We start from the raw sequence: 16,774 nt of genomic DNA on the forward strand, positions 1-16,774 counted from the left end.
ACGGCGGAAATAAAAATAATAAAAATTTAATAAAAGCTTCGCGCGCGCCCGGTCAAACTTCTCCTTTTCGCGCACTTGTGCGCGCATCTTGCCGATGTGTCGGCAAACATCCCGAGAGCAAATAAGCGCTCGAAAAGTTCGGAAAAAAGTATGCGACCTAATCGCAAATAATCGCGACCAGTTCTCTTTTCGCTAAAAGCGTTCTTCGTTTCAACGATATCGCCCGCCCCGCTTTGTAGGCGCTGCTGCAGCGGTAAATCGGATTGAAAGAAAGGCGCATTCGTGCTCGTCAGATAATAGTAATCCTATTATCAAGGCAAAGGAAAGAAGAGGAACGATCTCTCCAATCTTGGTCAGAAATTTCTTTTCACAGCGAAATATTTCGCTGGGTCTTACCGGGAAGAATAATGATAAAGAAAAAGAGAATACACTAACAATAACGAAATTATACCGAGCGCTAAGCTAACAGCGGCAACAATGGAAACAATGTACAAAAGCGGAGGAAAGGAGAGGAAGATTCCTCGATACAATTTCGAAATGGGTTCGAATGAAGTTTGCGGCGGAGCGGAGTTCGAGCGCACTGAAGAGAAAAATTTCTTCCCGCGGAAGTGAGATATCTCGATGCGTAGCGCTCGTTGCGGCGTGCTTTTCCTCGCCGCGGGAGGACATGTAAGTGCAGCGAAGAAGGGAATGTGTAACGTTTCGCGAGAAATGAAAGGAAGAGAGAGAGAGAGAGAGAGAGAGAGAGAGAGAGAGAGAGAGAGAGAGGCCGCGCCACGCGAGCGCAAGTGTATGCATGCCGTGCGGCAGGACGTTATTTACGCGACAATTAATGAGCAGCGACTTTGCGTAAATTATGGATATCACGTACCGCATGTACCGGGTGTTCTCACGGAACCCTCACAGCTGGACGAAGACGGCGGAAGCGTCGTAAAGCGCGGTCGAGCCCGGCGAAGGAAGAGAGTGCACCGCTGCTAAACGGCGGAAGGGAAGATAAAGCGCAGTGCGAAATGTTGGGTGTGTAATCTTGACGAATGAGTTCGCGATGGTTATAAAAATATTCTGCCCTTACAATTCTGCTACCACGGATAACGGAACCATTAATTTAGCGCGATGCTAAAAAGGCGTGACCGCCAAAAATTTATCGACACACACACTTTCAAATATATAGCTACACTGTTAAACGATTTGGTAAATTTACATAATCGATGGATATAAGAATTTATAATTAACAAGGCCACGTAATTTTACAAAAATTATCTGGATTTATCTCTTATTGCAAATATATATTTTTTTATTTGATATGAATTTTATTTGCAAGTCGTAAATTAGCATACGTACGAAAATATTTATATATCTATAATAATTGCTCCCGTAATTATTGTTATAATTATACTATAATAGATGTAATTTTGTTTGAAGTGCAGCTCTGTTGTTTTTTGTGGATATTTTATGCATCGCGTTGTTTGATTTGCAAAGTTTCGAATTTATGTAAAAATTAATAAATATATTTTTAATATCAAAAAGTTATTTATGTTTCCCCGAAAGTTGATTTAATGAAAGCATCATGCGATTTATATTATATATATGCGGTGATAAAATGTGAAAAAAATATTTCACATGTTATAAAAATATACAAATATGTTTTTTTTTTTCCAACTAGAAAGCATTTTTGGTCAACAGTTAAAATATTTTGCGATATATATTTTCTTAGAATTAATCCAGTTACTAAAAATATTTCAAACGCGTAAATTTTGTATGCGCCGGGTTAAGCGAATCGAGGGGCCGAGTCACTTAAAAGAAAGTGGGACGAACGACGGGGCAGGTATGCAATTTTTATAACTCCGGTTCTCGCGAGTAAATCCTGTCGATCCGGGACATATACAAGGGTGGAGAAACGTGTACCAGCGGGGTGGAAAGCGGGTCGACAGGGTCGTGCGCGGCGCAGTCCTCGTCCGGTCTCCTTTCAGCGTTATTTACACACATGGCACATTAACGGAGAAGTATGGCGAGAAGAAAGAGCCCACGTGGCCCGGAGCGAAATAAATTTGCGACTTTGCACTTACGGCAACGGCGCATGCGGTACATTGCACAGGCGAAATAAGTAGGAGCGTTATTCACAAAGAGAGATACGCAATTGTTAAAATTGCTACTTTATATATTGAAAGAACGAAAATAGCCTTCCGTAGAACGCTACACAGTACTTTCATGTTGAACTCAAATCCTATCGGCTATATTAAAGTCGTTAATCAGTAAAATGTTCCGCAGTCCCTTCTGCGTTCCAACAAGTTAGAAATAATGACTTATTTTCCGAGATATATGGTTTCCGAGCGAAGATTAATGATTCTATAATGAGGAGAATCGCCGCGGCTATATTTGCCGCCGAACAAATTTCTCTATAATTAGACACGCGCCACTTTTGCAATCGGGTCAGTTCGGAGTTAGCGATGCGCGCATTTTAACTGCATTATTACAGCTTGTAATAAACTCCGTGACACATTAATTATTTTCGAATGCCATAAACTGAAAATTATTAAAGCGCATTAACGTGCAAATTACATGGAATTGTATGCATTTACAATCGCGTTACAGTGAGCGAAAGTCTTGTGTGTGTGTCCCGTTAATTTCTTCCTTTATACTATAAAAACGAAAATAATGCAGCGAAACATCTAATTACACACATATACATATTTATTTCACCTAACGTTGGCACCGAATCTAGGCGTGCATACATTTCCCTTCCGATATTATTAGCATTTGAAAGGGCACGGTAAAAGTTCGCGGAATAAAACTTAAATGTCGCTTTTATCATTTATCTCACGTCTCGTGCTGACTTTCCAGTTGTAATGTAAAACGCAAGAAGGATTCGTGCAAAGCCTTTCACGGCGATTAATGTCTCTATTGTGTTTAGCGACTCCGCCGGTTCGCCTTGAATTTAACCGCAATTATATATATGCGCTTTATATAAAAATTTCTTTTCAAATTATCTCACTAAATTCTTGCCGCTTAAAAGCCAGAATTGAAATTTTCCAAAGTAACAAGAGACACGCCGTTGCAACGTCGTTATAACGCGGCGGCTGTCAAACGCGAGAGACGATCAAGAGGTGCAAGATGTCTCGGACAAATACGCTTTATCGAATCGACAGTTGTCGAATCGGTTATTAGAGAGGCGTCGCGGCCACACACGTGGGCACCTGTACGCGTCAAATGGTCCGAATTGATCTTAACGTCTCTCCGGGCGCGCGCTGAGGGCGCGAGCCTTAGCATTCCGATAATTGCACGTCGCGTGCGTGGGTACATGGTTAAACCTCGCGCACACAGCCCGTCACTCGATAGGACGTTGCCTCGACGTTGGCGAGAAGCAATCCGGCCGCTGGACGCGAAGTCCTGTTGATTCGGTCGCAATTAAACCGCAATTGGGACGCCGAAACACGAACGCATGAGCGATGTCAACGTGATGAAATCGGTAATCCGAGATAGCGGATATTTTTACATTTTTTTCTAATTAAAATTTATAATTAGATTTATCGCAGAGATAAATTTAATTTAATTCTGATTAATCAATTGACCTTTTGACAAATCAACAGTACTTATAGAATAATATTTTAACAAATATCGTAATTTTTCACGAGAATTATTTATATTTTTAAAACTTGGCAAAAATCATGGAGAAAAAAATTTGAATGGTGAATTTTAAACGGTTGTGTGTGTGTTATGTGAAAAATATTTAGAAAAATAAAATAACATTGTAAAGTAAAGTGAAAACAATCAAAAATAGAGCTATATTTTTCAGTTATATTATTCTGTGTGTGCGACGCCGTCCAAATAAAACAATATAAAATATCTATTTAGAAAATTAAAGTAAAAATTTAATAATATATTACATTAAAACTATTCAAGCTAATTAATAACTTAAATTTCAGAAGCAGCCTCATAAAGAAAGGTGGAGAAATGCACGAGAAGTGTAATTGCCGTTCTATAATTATACTTTTCACGTAGTCCTTCAATTCATATTCATGCTATCACATCGATTTATCCATCTGTGTCCTCTAGCACGTGTTCGACCGGAATCATGAATAGCAACTATAATTAAACGAACAATGCCGGCGTCATTCGGCGTCCTTTGCAGACTCGAAAGTGGTGACCAGAATTACATTCATGTTAGGAAACACTTGGCAACGCGCGTTCGATCATTACTGTTTTAAGTGCCGATTATTTATAACCCCGACTAGCCTTGTCGCTTCGACCCGGCCGGTGCAGAGGTCGTCGTAAATCTCGGCTAACCCTCTTAGAGAAAACAGACGAGATTCGTCAAGATACGCGATATATGGCGGAGTCGTGACGAAGATGACGAAGATAAGTTGCGTCGTCGACAAATTTCTAAGGACTTGATTATTCATCTTATTGTCGTTATTGATGCTCTGTTTTTTCTAAGACACTCGTTTTTTGACAGCATCTTCTATTTTTCAATTTTTCGTATATAAATGTTACGAGTTTATAGAAACTCTACTTACACATCGCGTGTTAATACAAATAAAAAAAATTATAATAAACAATTTAGTTTCTTCACTTTAACGCAGTTAGTTATTAAAAAAAAAAAAAAAAAAAAAATAGATCGCGTTTTGAAACCGATGTAATTTTACAAATAGGTCCCGCACGAGTTTAAGATCTTTGTGAAGCTTTCAGGTATTAACCGATCCAGAGACATCTGCTAGACTGAAGGACTTTCAGAGTGTAATCAGCGAAGAGCCTATTTGAGCAGTTACGTAATACCACATATTTGCAATGTGTTCTCTTCGCAGCTGGTGGTCCGTCAGGTAATCCGGATTAAGCCGCAATTTAAATCGGCCCGTACGACCGGACCGGAGGTTAGATTTAGTTTAAAATGCCCTGGTATTACGTGTCCCGTTCGTAATGGACGTGCAGCGCGAAATACAAGCAATCTAGCAGAACAATAATATTTCGCACGAGACATTAAAGGATTAGTCTTACAGCTGTTAAAAAATTAGTGTAAACTGTAAGTTACAAATTAATAAAGTAATGCAAACAGCAAATGAGCAAACATAAATTTAATTACTCCACTTAGAACCTTTTTTACTAAATTTATTTAATTTGAAATTATTATTTTTCTCACGTTATGAAAAATAGCTCGCTTTTTCTGTTCTTTATGCCAAAAATGTTCTCTGCAGATATTCACACACGTTTTGCCGATATCTTTTCAGATTTTTGAATTTTTAAAGTATTTAAATCAAATATTTTTAAGAGAAAAATAATGTAGAATATTTGTACAATCGTGTAAAGTAGTTTTTCCATCTACGCCGAGTAAATTTCACACCACGATACAAAGCGTAAAAGAGAATCGCGGCGTTTAGAGCGCCATGCATTTCTTCCCGTCTTATTTTGCAATAAGAGAAGACTCTTGCATCTTTACGCCGCCGCGTTCCGGTAGCGCGGAATGCAATGAACGCAGAAAATGTATATTTCCCGTGCAATATTCCGGGAAAATACGCTCGACGTTTGCACAGCACAGATCGTATGTGATAGAAATGATATATGGACTGTATTTTTTTTATTATTTCATACGATGGACCGCCTGCACCTGTACGAGGCAATACGCGCGATCGGCCATTTCACGAGTCGCTTTCGAAATCGTGTGGCTGTATTTTTCTATCGTGTGTTTCTGCTGCGTTTCGTAAAACTTCAATTTCACGCATCAAATACCCGCGGGCATAATTCATATCGGGTACAATATAATCTGACTATAATCTAAGGGAATTGAGAAAAAAGAAATTGTCTCGATTTCGCTTATCTGGCTTGCGCACAAAATGTTTCATGCTGTGCAATTTAAAGATAATTAAGGAAAGAAATACTATAAAAAATTCTTATACCTTGAAAAATTGTATAAAAAAAATTACATAATCAGTACAAGAATGATAATTAGATAAGAATAATTTTAGTATCTAATCAAATTGTATTCGCTCAAATTTATGGCTCTTCTTTAATACTTTTACGAAATATACAACTCGGTAATCCGACGCGAAGCGCCCTATATACAATGTTCGAGCCCTAATGGATCCCTGTCGCAGCTTGAGGCGCTTAATACTTAAGCGCCTCGGAAAATCTCGGAGGGGCGAAAGTTGCGAAGGAATAAAAGTGATAAGAAAGTTTCGACATACCGTTCGGCACCGTCGGAGGTTTTTTTGTCTGTACCCTCGCTGTTGCGTTGTTCACCTGTCAAGTTAAGAAGAATCATTAGAACAACTGAAACTTTCTTCCGACACGCGGAAGATTTCCATCTTCTAACATCACTCCAACTCCAGGATCCGCGCGTGGCCATTGAAGATCACGTGTCTTTAAGCGTCATTCAGTCATAATTACCGACCGTGAAACGTAAAAAAAAAATTTAGAAAGTTATGATCAATCGACGATTAATCGAATTCAAGAAGTCTGAAGGTAATTTTCCACTTTTCGAGATAATTTTTCACATTGAAATAATTATATTGCAGAAATAATTTCGATTAAAACTTTGGCAACGTGAACGTGTCGTAATAACTAGTCTTTATAATAAGTATCAGAAACTAATAACGAAACAAATTCTAGCCGCAGTTGTAATTGCGAATGGAAATTTCTGAATCGAATAAAATGTGAGAAACTTTGACAATTTTACGGGCCGCGCGCGGATCCTGTAATCAAATATGCGTTGCTCGATGCAGAATCGGATTTGCGGAGGGCGTAATTTGTGTTTGCGGCTCTTTGTTCGTCGTAAAATCATTTTCAAACGCGATAATCATAAATACACCTGCATCGAACAAACGAATTACGAGCAATATTTAATGAACAATTAAAAATTGTATGCGACTGCACGTTATTACCGTCTGATCGCTTTCTATTTCAATACAATCCATTTTTATCAATATAAAGTTCAGCGTATAGATTGTGATTATTGTTTAACAATTTATTGGTTACACAAATTGCATGTTTTGTGTTGGCGCGCATACCAATAAACGTTGTGAACGTGCAAACGCTGCAAGATTTCACTTGAATTCAGATCTTTTTCTGCCGTTATCACTTGGCTTTTGATACGTAAATTTGCAGCCGAGTTGGTCACTTTATCAATTTCGAAAAATTAAAAAACTTGCACTTTTTTTGTTAAAACATCATATCCAATATTGTGTCAAATTCACGTATCAATTGATGTTGTTCTAAAATGCGTCCAAATTCAAGGAATGTTATCTTAATATTAACAAACATATAACAAAAAATAAAAATCTCTTTTTTAAGCCAAAAAAGATTTTTTGTTTCTTTGCAGTTTCTCGCTTCCGAGATGAGCCAAAACATCCTTCAATTTTCAAGGTAAATCTTCAAAGATTGGAAACAAAACTTAATATAAATGTAATCAAATCATACAAATAAATTAAAATATTATTTTTTTAAATAGATTGAAGTTTATCACATTCTATATAAAATAAAAAATTGCAAAATGATCTATTTTTTTTTTAACATTATCGTCATCCCAGAAGTCAGAAGCTGCAAAGGATTTCGCGCGATCGACGAATTTAACGCCTCGATGATACAACGATCGACGATTCATTATTCAATAATGTCTGCATTATTCAACTTGCGTTTATTTATCGCTTTCTAACAAGCGTCACAATGTCGTGCGTCATTGGCGTGTCGATCTCTGAGCTAAATATCGACAATAAAACGATTTTAGCCATACCGCACGCCGTAGCTAATACGACAAGCGCTTACACAATACGCGCTTAAACAACGCGCGGACAATCCTCGCGTTTAATCTCGTCGATCCGCAAAGAGAGCTTTTACATGCGCGTCAATTGTCGAGAGGCGTCGAGAGGGGGGGGGGTGGAGGAGAGCGCGACAACGCGGTTAAATAAAAGTCAACCTCCGACATGTCGGAGGGCGCAACTAATTTATTTTATTACGTGCTTTAAGGATATCAGTTACGCGAGACAGTTTAATGAAAGCGGCAAAAAGGAATAAATCGATAAAAACAAAAAGAGAGAAAAAAAATACAAGGAAAGAAAGGAACCGATTGCTCTGTCGAGTCTGTCGGGCTCCTCCGTCTCCCCTCCCGCCTCTTCTTCACGACCGAGAAAACAATGGCAAGCCTTCCCGTCGATTTCCGATTATTTCAATTTCGCTCAAGTACCTTCGCGTCTGGCGAAAAAAGAGAGGCACAAGTTTTCCGGGTGAATCCGCGACTTCTTTCGTTCTTTATCGGTTCTTACCATGGGACTCTTTCCCTCTCCCTCTCTCTTCTGCTTCGGCTTTTTGTTCCTACCTACCTTTACCTATCTACGACCGACCTGCCGCCCGCCTTCTCGTTTTCCTGCCCCACTTTGCGTCCACTTCAAACAGGATAGAGAAGGCTTTCGTCGAGACACAAAGGGTCCCCGATATCGTGACTGCACCCGCGTCTATGTTTCTATGTTTGCAGCGCGGCACGAAAATGCACGCCGATTCAGCACAAATGTCTCTCATTCACCGGAAATAGTTGACATTGCGTCTCGTTTTCTTTCAATTTCATAGCAATACATCTTATTTCTTCTAATAGGTTTTTTATCGGAGGCAATTATACGGATTTGTGCAATTCGTAAAAAATAATTATTATAAAAGTTTGAAAATTCTAACAACACCGAAATATTACTCGCGTACAGAGCTTGCAAGAACAACGTGGCTTCGAATTCACGAGAGCAAAAACTCTAATCAAACTAATTAACATCACGTATATTATTCGCAATTATTTTCGCATTAATTATTTAGACGAGATATGCGTTAATTAGTTTAGTTGTCAGATAGCTTTGAGTATAATGTCGCGTACCGAGAGATTTTCCGGAAGCGTCAGAAAACGCAACATTCCCACCGGTAGTAATCGCGGCTGCGGTGAGTAAAAAATTGATGTTTCTCGCTTTCGAATTCGCGGCGGCTAAAACGGATCTTGAGCAACGTCCGTGTATCGGCGGCTCTCACGAGGATTGCGAATTACGAGGCTTATACCCCGCGCCAATCACGTCGGTCGCGACGCACCGTTGAGCAATTTGCATTTTACGATCTTGTTTCCAGCAACGAGGGTTTGTTGCTGACCGCTATATATCTCGACGTCGGAGCGGAGTTAAAACGAACGTTGTTGCGAGATGAAGACTGACGAGCGAAACTCGCCGGGGGTGAAAATACAAAGATTTTCTCGTAATATCTCCATTATTTGGAATACAAACACTCAGAGTAGATAACATTAAACATCGCAGAAATTTCATGTTCTTAATTTCTCTTCCCATTTTAATCTACCACAGCCACAACAAAGATTTATTACATTTTACGTAATGCAATAATTCTTGCAATAAAATATTGAATCCTTGTTAATGCTTGATGTTGGAAAATTGCGACGTATTTGCGTTTTTTTTAAGTATTTACCTCATACATAATTTTTTCTCTAAAATATCTAAAATATAAAAAAAAAAAAATACTATATCGCGCAACTCTTAACAATCATTCTGACCTAAAAAAATCGCCTGAAAAATATATACCTCCATATTCTCTAGATAGAATTTTTCGAAAAATCGCGTTTTGTGTCCACTGTACGTATCACTGGACGTGATGCTGCGGGATGCAATGTTGCAAAAACTATGGACGGGTGCATTTTAACGAACAAACAAACCCGAGCGAAGCGCGAACCGACGGATACGCCGGAACCGCGCAAATCGATCCCCGCCGATAATAAACAAGCGTGTCCGTGCGTGAGCCACCTTGTTCTAACAAACAATTGCGGCACGCTGGCGAAATTTTTGTTTGCCGTGCCGCGCGCGCATTCCGACAATCAGTGTGCTGCATTTAGTTGCATTCAGCCGACGGAAAGCATCGCGTACGATGTACAGCGCGGATCTCGCGATTGTTTTGCAAATTATAACACCGCAGTTATTAATGACACCGACGGGCGATTTCAATTTCGCAATCGAACGCTGTCGCTCGTTTTCCTACGTAAACAGAGGGAAGTGTATACGTTTCGATAAAGCAGCTACGATATTGTTTGACCTGAAATTATACGAATGGCGATAATAACGCGAGATGGTATAATAATAATCGCGATCTAATTAATTTTATAATCTTTCCCGACGTAGTTATTTCTGACAAGACTTTTATACGCGAATATAAACAATGAGGTTCGAAATTCAGCGTAAAGTGGGTCATCATTATTTCCGAGCTGCTAATTTCAGCTTGAACTGGATAGATCGAAATAAAAATTGTATGAGTATATATATAACGCGCATCAAATCCTCAAATTCAGCGATGAAGTTAAAAACCAAGATCGGGATAAAAGATAAAGGAAGATTGATATCTCAAAATGTCACGTTCTTGTCCTTGATGCATCTCATTTATTTGCGCAAAGAAGGCTCTAAAGAGACAGTCACGATCTTACGTGACTTTATTAATTCGGCAAGAAAAAAATTATGGATGCAAGCTACTGAATAATATGCAAACGACAGGATTGCGACAAAAAAAAAAGAAAGAAACGCTTCGACGGCCTTGTTATAGGCGATTATCTATACGTAAAGTGCTGCCTAAAATTATACCTGAATCAATATCATAAGCTTCTCCCCGAAATACTCTGGTTATCGTGTACCTACTTAGTTCCATGCTTGCATTATATGCAAATTTTATGATACGTTAAAACATTAAAACTAAGATAAAATTATTTAAAGATTAAAATTCAATAATAATAATCACGTATTGTGAATTTATGCAATGCGAGTGAAATATTTGGGTCGCTTTTTAAAAGTTCAGTAATGCGATTAATGCGATAAAAATCTAAAAAATCTATACACCATTCTTTTGAAAACATTTTCATATTTAAATAATGAAATGTATAAAATTGAGAAAGATTTCTTTTTTAATTTATATTTATATTTTTTGTTCGGAATTTAAATGTGAAAATAAAATGGGTATTCAGTATCAACTTTAAGATCGACGAAACGCCGCTTATTTCCATCCTACATAATTCCACGGCTGCAATCGTCTGCGAGCAGTCGACCGACAAAGGCAAAATGGCCGCATTAATCAAGGCCCGGGGGTGCAAGGGCGATCGGTATTCGAAGGATCTAACAATCGGAACGATTTCCCCGGCAACTCCCCCGGCCCGGGGAATCCACGTTTCCCGAGCACTTATCTCATTCCTGGCGGGGTCGCGGGGAAGAGGGGGAAGAGATTTGACCAGACTTAGGGGCCGCCTAACGGCTGCCCGCGGTCGAATAAGTGAAATGGCACTTTGGAAATTTCGCGCAACCTCGCTCGCCTCGTCGACGAGCGTCGGACATCTGCATAAATTTGACTTGCTAAGGCCGAAAACTCGACCGCCGTGACCGTTCCGTGCGAGGGGTGGTGGCGCACGGCGGCGAGGCACCTGTCGTTAATACCGGAAGCAGTGTACGTAACCTATGACCGCCCGCCGTCGCTCCTACTAGGTCGTGTTAGAGGATCGTGCAGCGAAATGTACGAGGTAATCGAAGTCCCGCCCTTCCCCCCTTCGGCCCCTTTATTGGTCATCTTGCTTGCTTGCTAACCCGATATCCGTGCCACACGGTGACCTTAATGGGAGCCTCCTTCTCCCTTCGTCCTGCTTGGTCACTCGCGCATCAGCTGAAGATTTTCTCGTCGCCGGCGACCTTCGACTTCGCTTTCCAAGCGCTTTATGCGCTTCTCCAAGTGCGATTTGCATACGCAGCTTTTTAGCGAAGCATCTACATATTTGTGATCTTTTAATTCCAAAAGTTGCGGCTCGAATATATCTTCGGGATGGATTGCGTTGCAATTGAAATGCGGAATATTAAATAATTCATAGTTTATCCGCTATTTAATTCAACAAGCTCGGTTGCAAAATTGCGAGCTTTCGTAAATACGTCGGGAAGCTGGTTTACGCTTGTTCAAACGCAGCATAAATATAATTTCAAGATATTCGCCGTGTTGTTTATGCGCTCTCCCGTTCCGAACCTTGATCGCGGTTGAATTTTCGATGAATAAGATCGTGGCCGTAGAAATGCTCTCCTTTCCCATTCCGCTCGTTCGCGCGAAGCTTGTATGAATTTTTCATGCGCGATTTAATCGCCGATTCGCCCGATCCGCCGCCGGTACGCTACCGCGAAAAGCGTCGCCGTCGCTGACCCAGAATGTCGGCTCTACTCCTTTGCATCTTCAGGAAGAGCTTTTTCCGACCGCTAGCCGACCATAGTCGTTTCGCCAAGGCCAGGCTCGTTAAGTTGCATTCATGTCGCGCATGCGGTAACTATAACTTTCGACCTCGCGCTCCGTTAATATGTACATAAGCCCCGTAGAAAGCTCTTCCGGCTCTTAAACATCTTCATTCTCACCTCCACGCAACGTTCGCGACACAATCATTAGGAGATATTTCTGTCGCATTTAATACAAACAGCACGTGTGCGCGTGCGAAATATAATGTAAACAACGCTTTCCATAAATAAAATAGTTTTACAAAATTGTTTGGCTATTAATTGAAGCGTTAAAAATACAACTCGAGTTACGCGAACCGAGATCCGAAAAAAACAAAATTGAAATTTTGTAATTAAAAAACACGTGTAACAAAAATAACACAATTACTGATTCGAAATATAAAATCACGAGCGTTTTGTCAATGAATAATGCACAGTGCTTAATTTTCAAAAAATCGTAATCTTAGTGAAACATTTTGCAAAATGCGTCTATTACCGTGCGTTATTATGAAACAATAAAAAATATTTGTGTTGTATACATAATTCTTTTCGAAATGTAATACAATAATCGACTAACTGCTTCTATTTACTTAAAAATTTACCAAAATTATACTTTTCAATTGTAGCGCGTACATAACATGTGCACATTAGAGCGTTATTCAACTACGACGGTATAATATTCTTCCGTTTATTTACATATTCAAATTTATTGCAGTTTTTAGGAAACTGTGAAGAAAGCGTTCTGAAGTTCTTCGCACATTTTTATATCGCGGCTCATAGCATATTTATTTATTCGTCCTCGCTCTCCATATCTCTTCTTACTCCTTTGCCCGTTTTGGATCGTCTTACGAAGGCATTAACAACGTCATTATCCCTCCCGCCGCATCGACGAAAGCGACCGAAGCGTCAGTTTTGCGCTAAGAGTAAAAACCTTTCTTTCGGCCGGGAGTTTCTTGCCGTTTTCTCAGCTCGGTTTCTTGCTCGTTAATCTGCATTCTTCGTCTGGGTAGTGGGTCGACGTAATTTCAGGCTTCCGCAGCCTCTATGTCATTTGTCACGGCGCGCGCTGAATCGCGCTGGATTATGCATTCGAGCGCTGTTCTTAAGATCCCGACTGCCATAACTGCACTTATCGGCCGCTCCCATCGACTCGTTTGAACGCTCCGTGCGGATTTTCGTCGCTACACGCGACGCTTTTGCGCGCTATCGACGATTCCATTCTAGTTCTTTTTTTTTTTTTTATCCGGGACGAATGTTTGACGGAACAGGAAAAGCGATATCACGATGAGTGGGGAAGCGTAGCGATAAAAAGCATCATCATATTAATTTCAGCCGTCCAGCGAATTCAAAAGATCGATCGTAAATGGACACCATATATTTGCCGACCGTGATAAAAAGAGAAAGAGAGGCCGACGGCGTTGGTGAAAATTTCATCACGTTTAATCCTGCTGTACGTGCTCGGCTTTCCAAAACGCTTCAATTCCGGCGCGATTATGAAAGATCAGGCATCGCCGCCGGCGCGGTGTTTCGGAATCCGACTCGAATCCCGCGAAGATCGCAACTCGCTCGCGAAGAAGCTGCCGCGCGGAAGCTGGGAGGAGCAAAAAAGAAGAGAACAGTCGACGCGAGGTAAGGACGAAAGCAGTCAAGACGTAACGAGTCGGGACAATGCGGAGCGATGATAACAAAGAACATTCGTTAAGATAATGGGCCATTGAATGCGATATCTGCGCCGGTGTCGCAGACATCTTGCCGCGTCCGTTATAAAAGCGGCGGCTTTAAACCCGTCTCGAAATGGCGCAACGGGGCGCCTCCGCGAACGGATCTGCCGGTGCTCGATACTCTTCGATTATTGAAAGTCACCCTGCCTCTCCCGTTCCCGGCCGGAATTCGCGTCTCCAGCACTTTCGAGACCCCAAGGGGCGCAAGGGACAAGTTGATAACGCAGAAACGACGAGGGAAATGAAAGGGGTCGCCGCCGAATCGATAGATGAACCCGACGCCGAAGCGTGTTCGACGGCGAAAAGTTCAGTCGCGTGTTAGAAATTAATAATGGCGGGTAGAAAAACCCGTCTCGGCGCGCGCGCGCGCGAAATAACATTCTCTTTTTTCCTCCGATATTCGCCGACTGCAGCAAATCGCGTGTACATCCGTGTATCGCGCATTTCCCTCGCGTGAGTTATGCATCCCACGAATTTACGTCTCCGAGTCGCGCTCGTGGAATTTACGGATGCAAAGCGATATTTGCATTTTTGCGTCCGGCAATATTTCTTATCATTATCGAAGATGTCTCTCCGCTATCGTGGACAATAAAGTGTCGTGGAATAAATTTCCTCTTCTGCATTTCAAGCGTTTGTATTCGGAAAATTCTTCTCTTTTCCCAACAATATCCGGCTTGCCTTGTATTTCTTCTCATCGAATTTTCATTTCTCTGATTTGAAACGCAACGCGGTGATGAACGTCGCGAATAAATACATCGCGATGAGCAGCCCCGGATTTCACGAGCGAGCGAGTTCGGCTCTCATCGAAGGGCGCGAGTTGCGCGCCAAATTGCGCGTGAAACGCGCAATGTGCGCGGTTCGCCGTCGCTTGCTGATCCGTAAAAAAAGTAACGTCCGCTGAATCACGCTGTCGTTATCTCGCGGAATGAAAACGAATGCGTCTCGTCATCGTCGCGCACCCCAATCGATACGATTAAACGGTCGATTCGGAAGCTTCTGTCTTCGGCGATCCGATTCCCTAAAGTCACCGAAGTTGTACTTGATGTCTGCAACTGTTCAAAGCTCGCGAGAAAGAGATACGAACGATAAAAAAGCCGCGGTGGCAATTAAAAAGTCTCCCGGGGAAGATTAACTAATAAAGTGCCTTCCGCTCTCGAGGGGGGGATGCGAGATCCGCAACGGCTAATTGCGCGTCTCCTCAAATTTTTTCTCTCTTTCTCTTAATTACTACAATAAATATATTCCGAGTCTCCCCCCCCCCCCCGCCGGTGGAATTTCGGGAAATTTCGGCCGAACGTCGCGCTTTCGCGAATTTTTGCTCGCACTCGGAACTCCCAACTGGGCTGGAAATTAACGGTGAAAAGCCGAAAAAAAAGGGCGAGTCTCTAATTTAAGATCCCTCCCTAATCTCTCTCGCAATTAAAGTGCTACGCCACGTTCGTGAGAAAATTACGCGTAAAAGAATTCTCGTTAGAGCTCGTTCTTTTTGCCGTTTCTCCGTCATCTCGTTATTTCCCGGCCGGCGTTTCAGCGTCCACGCCTCTCCTTTTTTTTTAACTTTCAGCTACGGCGGCTCTTAGAAAATTCAACAAAGGACCCGGGTGCTCGGCGCCCGAGTGAAACGGGTCAAACGTCGTCGCACAAGAGCGATGACGTGCGCGATATAATCGCCTTAAAACCACTCCCGCGCTTTAATTGGCAGTGCTGCAAATATGTAAAGATCTTTTCGCGCATACGTATTTCCCTCTCGGCGAAAACTCGAACGCAAGATACAAATAGAATGCAAATTGCTCGCGGAAGAAGTGTCATTATCGTACCATTATCACGTGTAATTAGCGCGACGCTTTTCAACCGTCTCGCCTGCCATTTGCGAAAGTACTTGAGCCTCTGTGCGCTTCACCTTCTTACATCTACTAGCTTACGCAATTATTATCCTAAAAGTAGTCTTCTTACATTATAAATTCTAGGAGAAAGTAAGCGTTACGCGTGTGCCGGTCGGAAGAATAAAAAAAAATCAGAAATATGTAATTAAATAAAAAGTTGTATGTTAATCACAAAAAATAAAATAAAATAAAAATAAATTCGGATGACGAAGTATTTACAGCAGTTGTATTCTGTTTCTCTTTCGCAAACTTTCGCAATTTCTCATTACGCTAGAAATGTATAATTATTCATACAACTTAGAATAAAAAAAAAAAAAAAAAATGCTGAAATTTAAAAAAAAAAAAAAAAAAAAAAAAAAACTTTATTCCTACTCAAAGCAAATACTTCGTCACACGTAAAGGCATTCCAACTGTAATCTGACAAACAAGCTGTCGGAAGTTTCATTCACTTACGCTAAAAATGCGGAACAAATATGAAAAAGTAATTGAACAGAAAAAGATAAAAAAAAATAAATAAACGAGTGAAAATCGATCATGGCACAGTTCTCGTGTATCGCGTGAGAGAGCGGGCAGTGCGAGTTGTATTTCTCATTATACACATACGACTCCGGCCTCTGCTTGCCGGATAAACGATTTCTGCTGCAGCGATTTCCTTACCTTTTCGGACACTTCGCGAGGTCCTTATTCAGTGGCCTCCTCAGTGTCCCCCACGTTCAGCGTTTGCCCGTTAATCTCTCTCGCTCTTTTTTCCGACCGATCGATCGATCCTATCCGAATCTGTTTTTTCTCTCTCTCTCTTTCTTTCGCTCGCTCTCTCAGATTTTTCAATCGACTATTCAGTACGAGTCATTCGCCCGCTCTTTTTGCTTTTTTTCTCTATTTTACCCTCGCTCTTTCTCTCGCACAGAAGCTCTCTATGGGACAACAAGAG

The 16,774-nt window shown here is 41.1% G+C and overlaps 1 protein-coding gene across 12 annotated transcripts in view; it reads right to left on the reverse strand.

Moving 5' to 3' along the window:
* Rbfox1 (RNA-binding Fox protein 1) overlaps nucleotides 1–16,774 on the reverse strand; it is a 289,153-nt gene that overhangs the window by 67,459 nt on the left and 204,920 nt on the right. For all 12 annotated transcript variants that reach the window (XM_067350444.1, XM_067350445.1, XM_067350441.1 and 9 more), the window contains one exon: nucleotides 6,177–6,231. In XM_067350444.1, coding sequence (XP_067206545.1) covers nucleotides 6,177–6,231 — 55 coding nt within the window. The remainder of the gene's footprint in view (nucleotides 1–6,176; nucleotides 6,232–16,774) is intronic.

This window comes from Linepithema humile, chromosome 2 (assembly GCF_040581485.1).
Source record: "Linepithema humile isolate Giens D197 chromosome 2, Lhum_UNIL_v1.0, whole genome shotgun sequence".
Taxonomy (NCBI): domain Eukaryota; kingdom Metazoa; phylum Arthropoda; class Insecta; order Hymenoptera; family Formicidae; genus Linepithema; species Linepithema humile.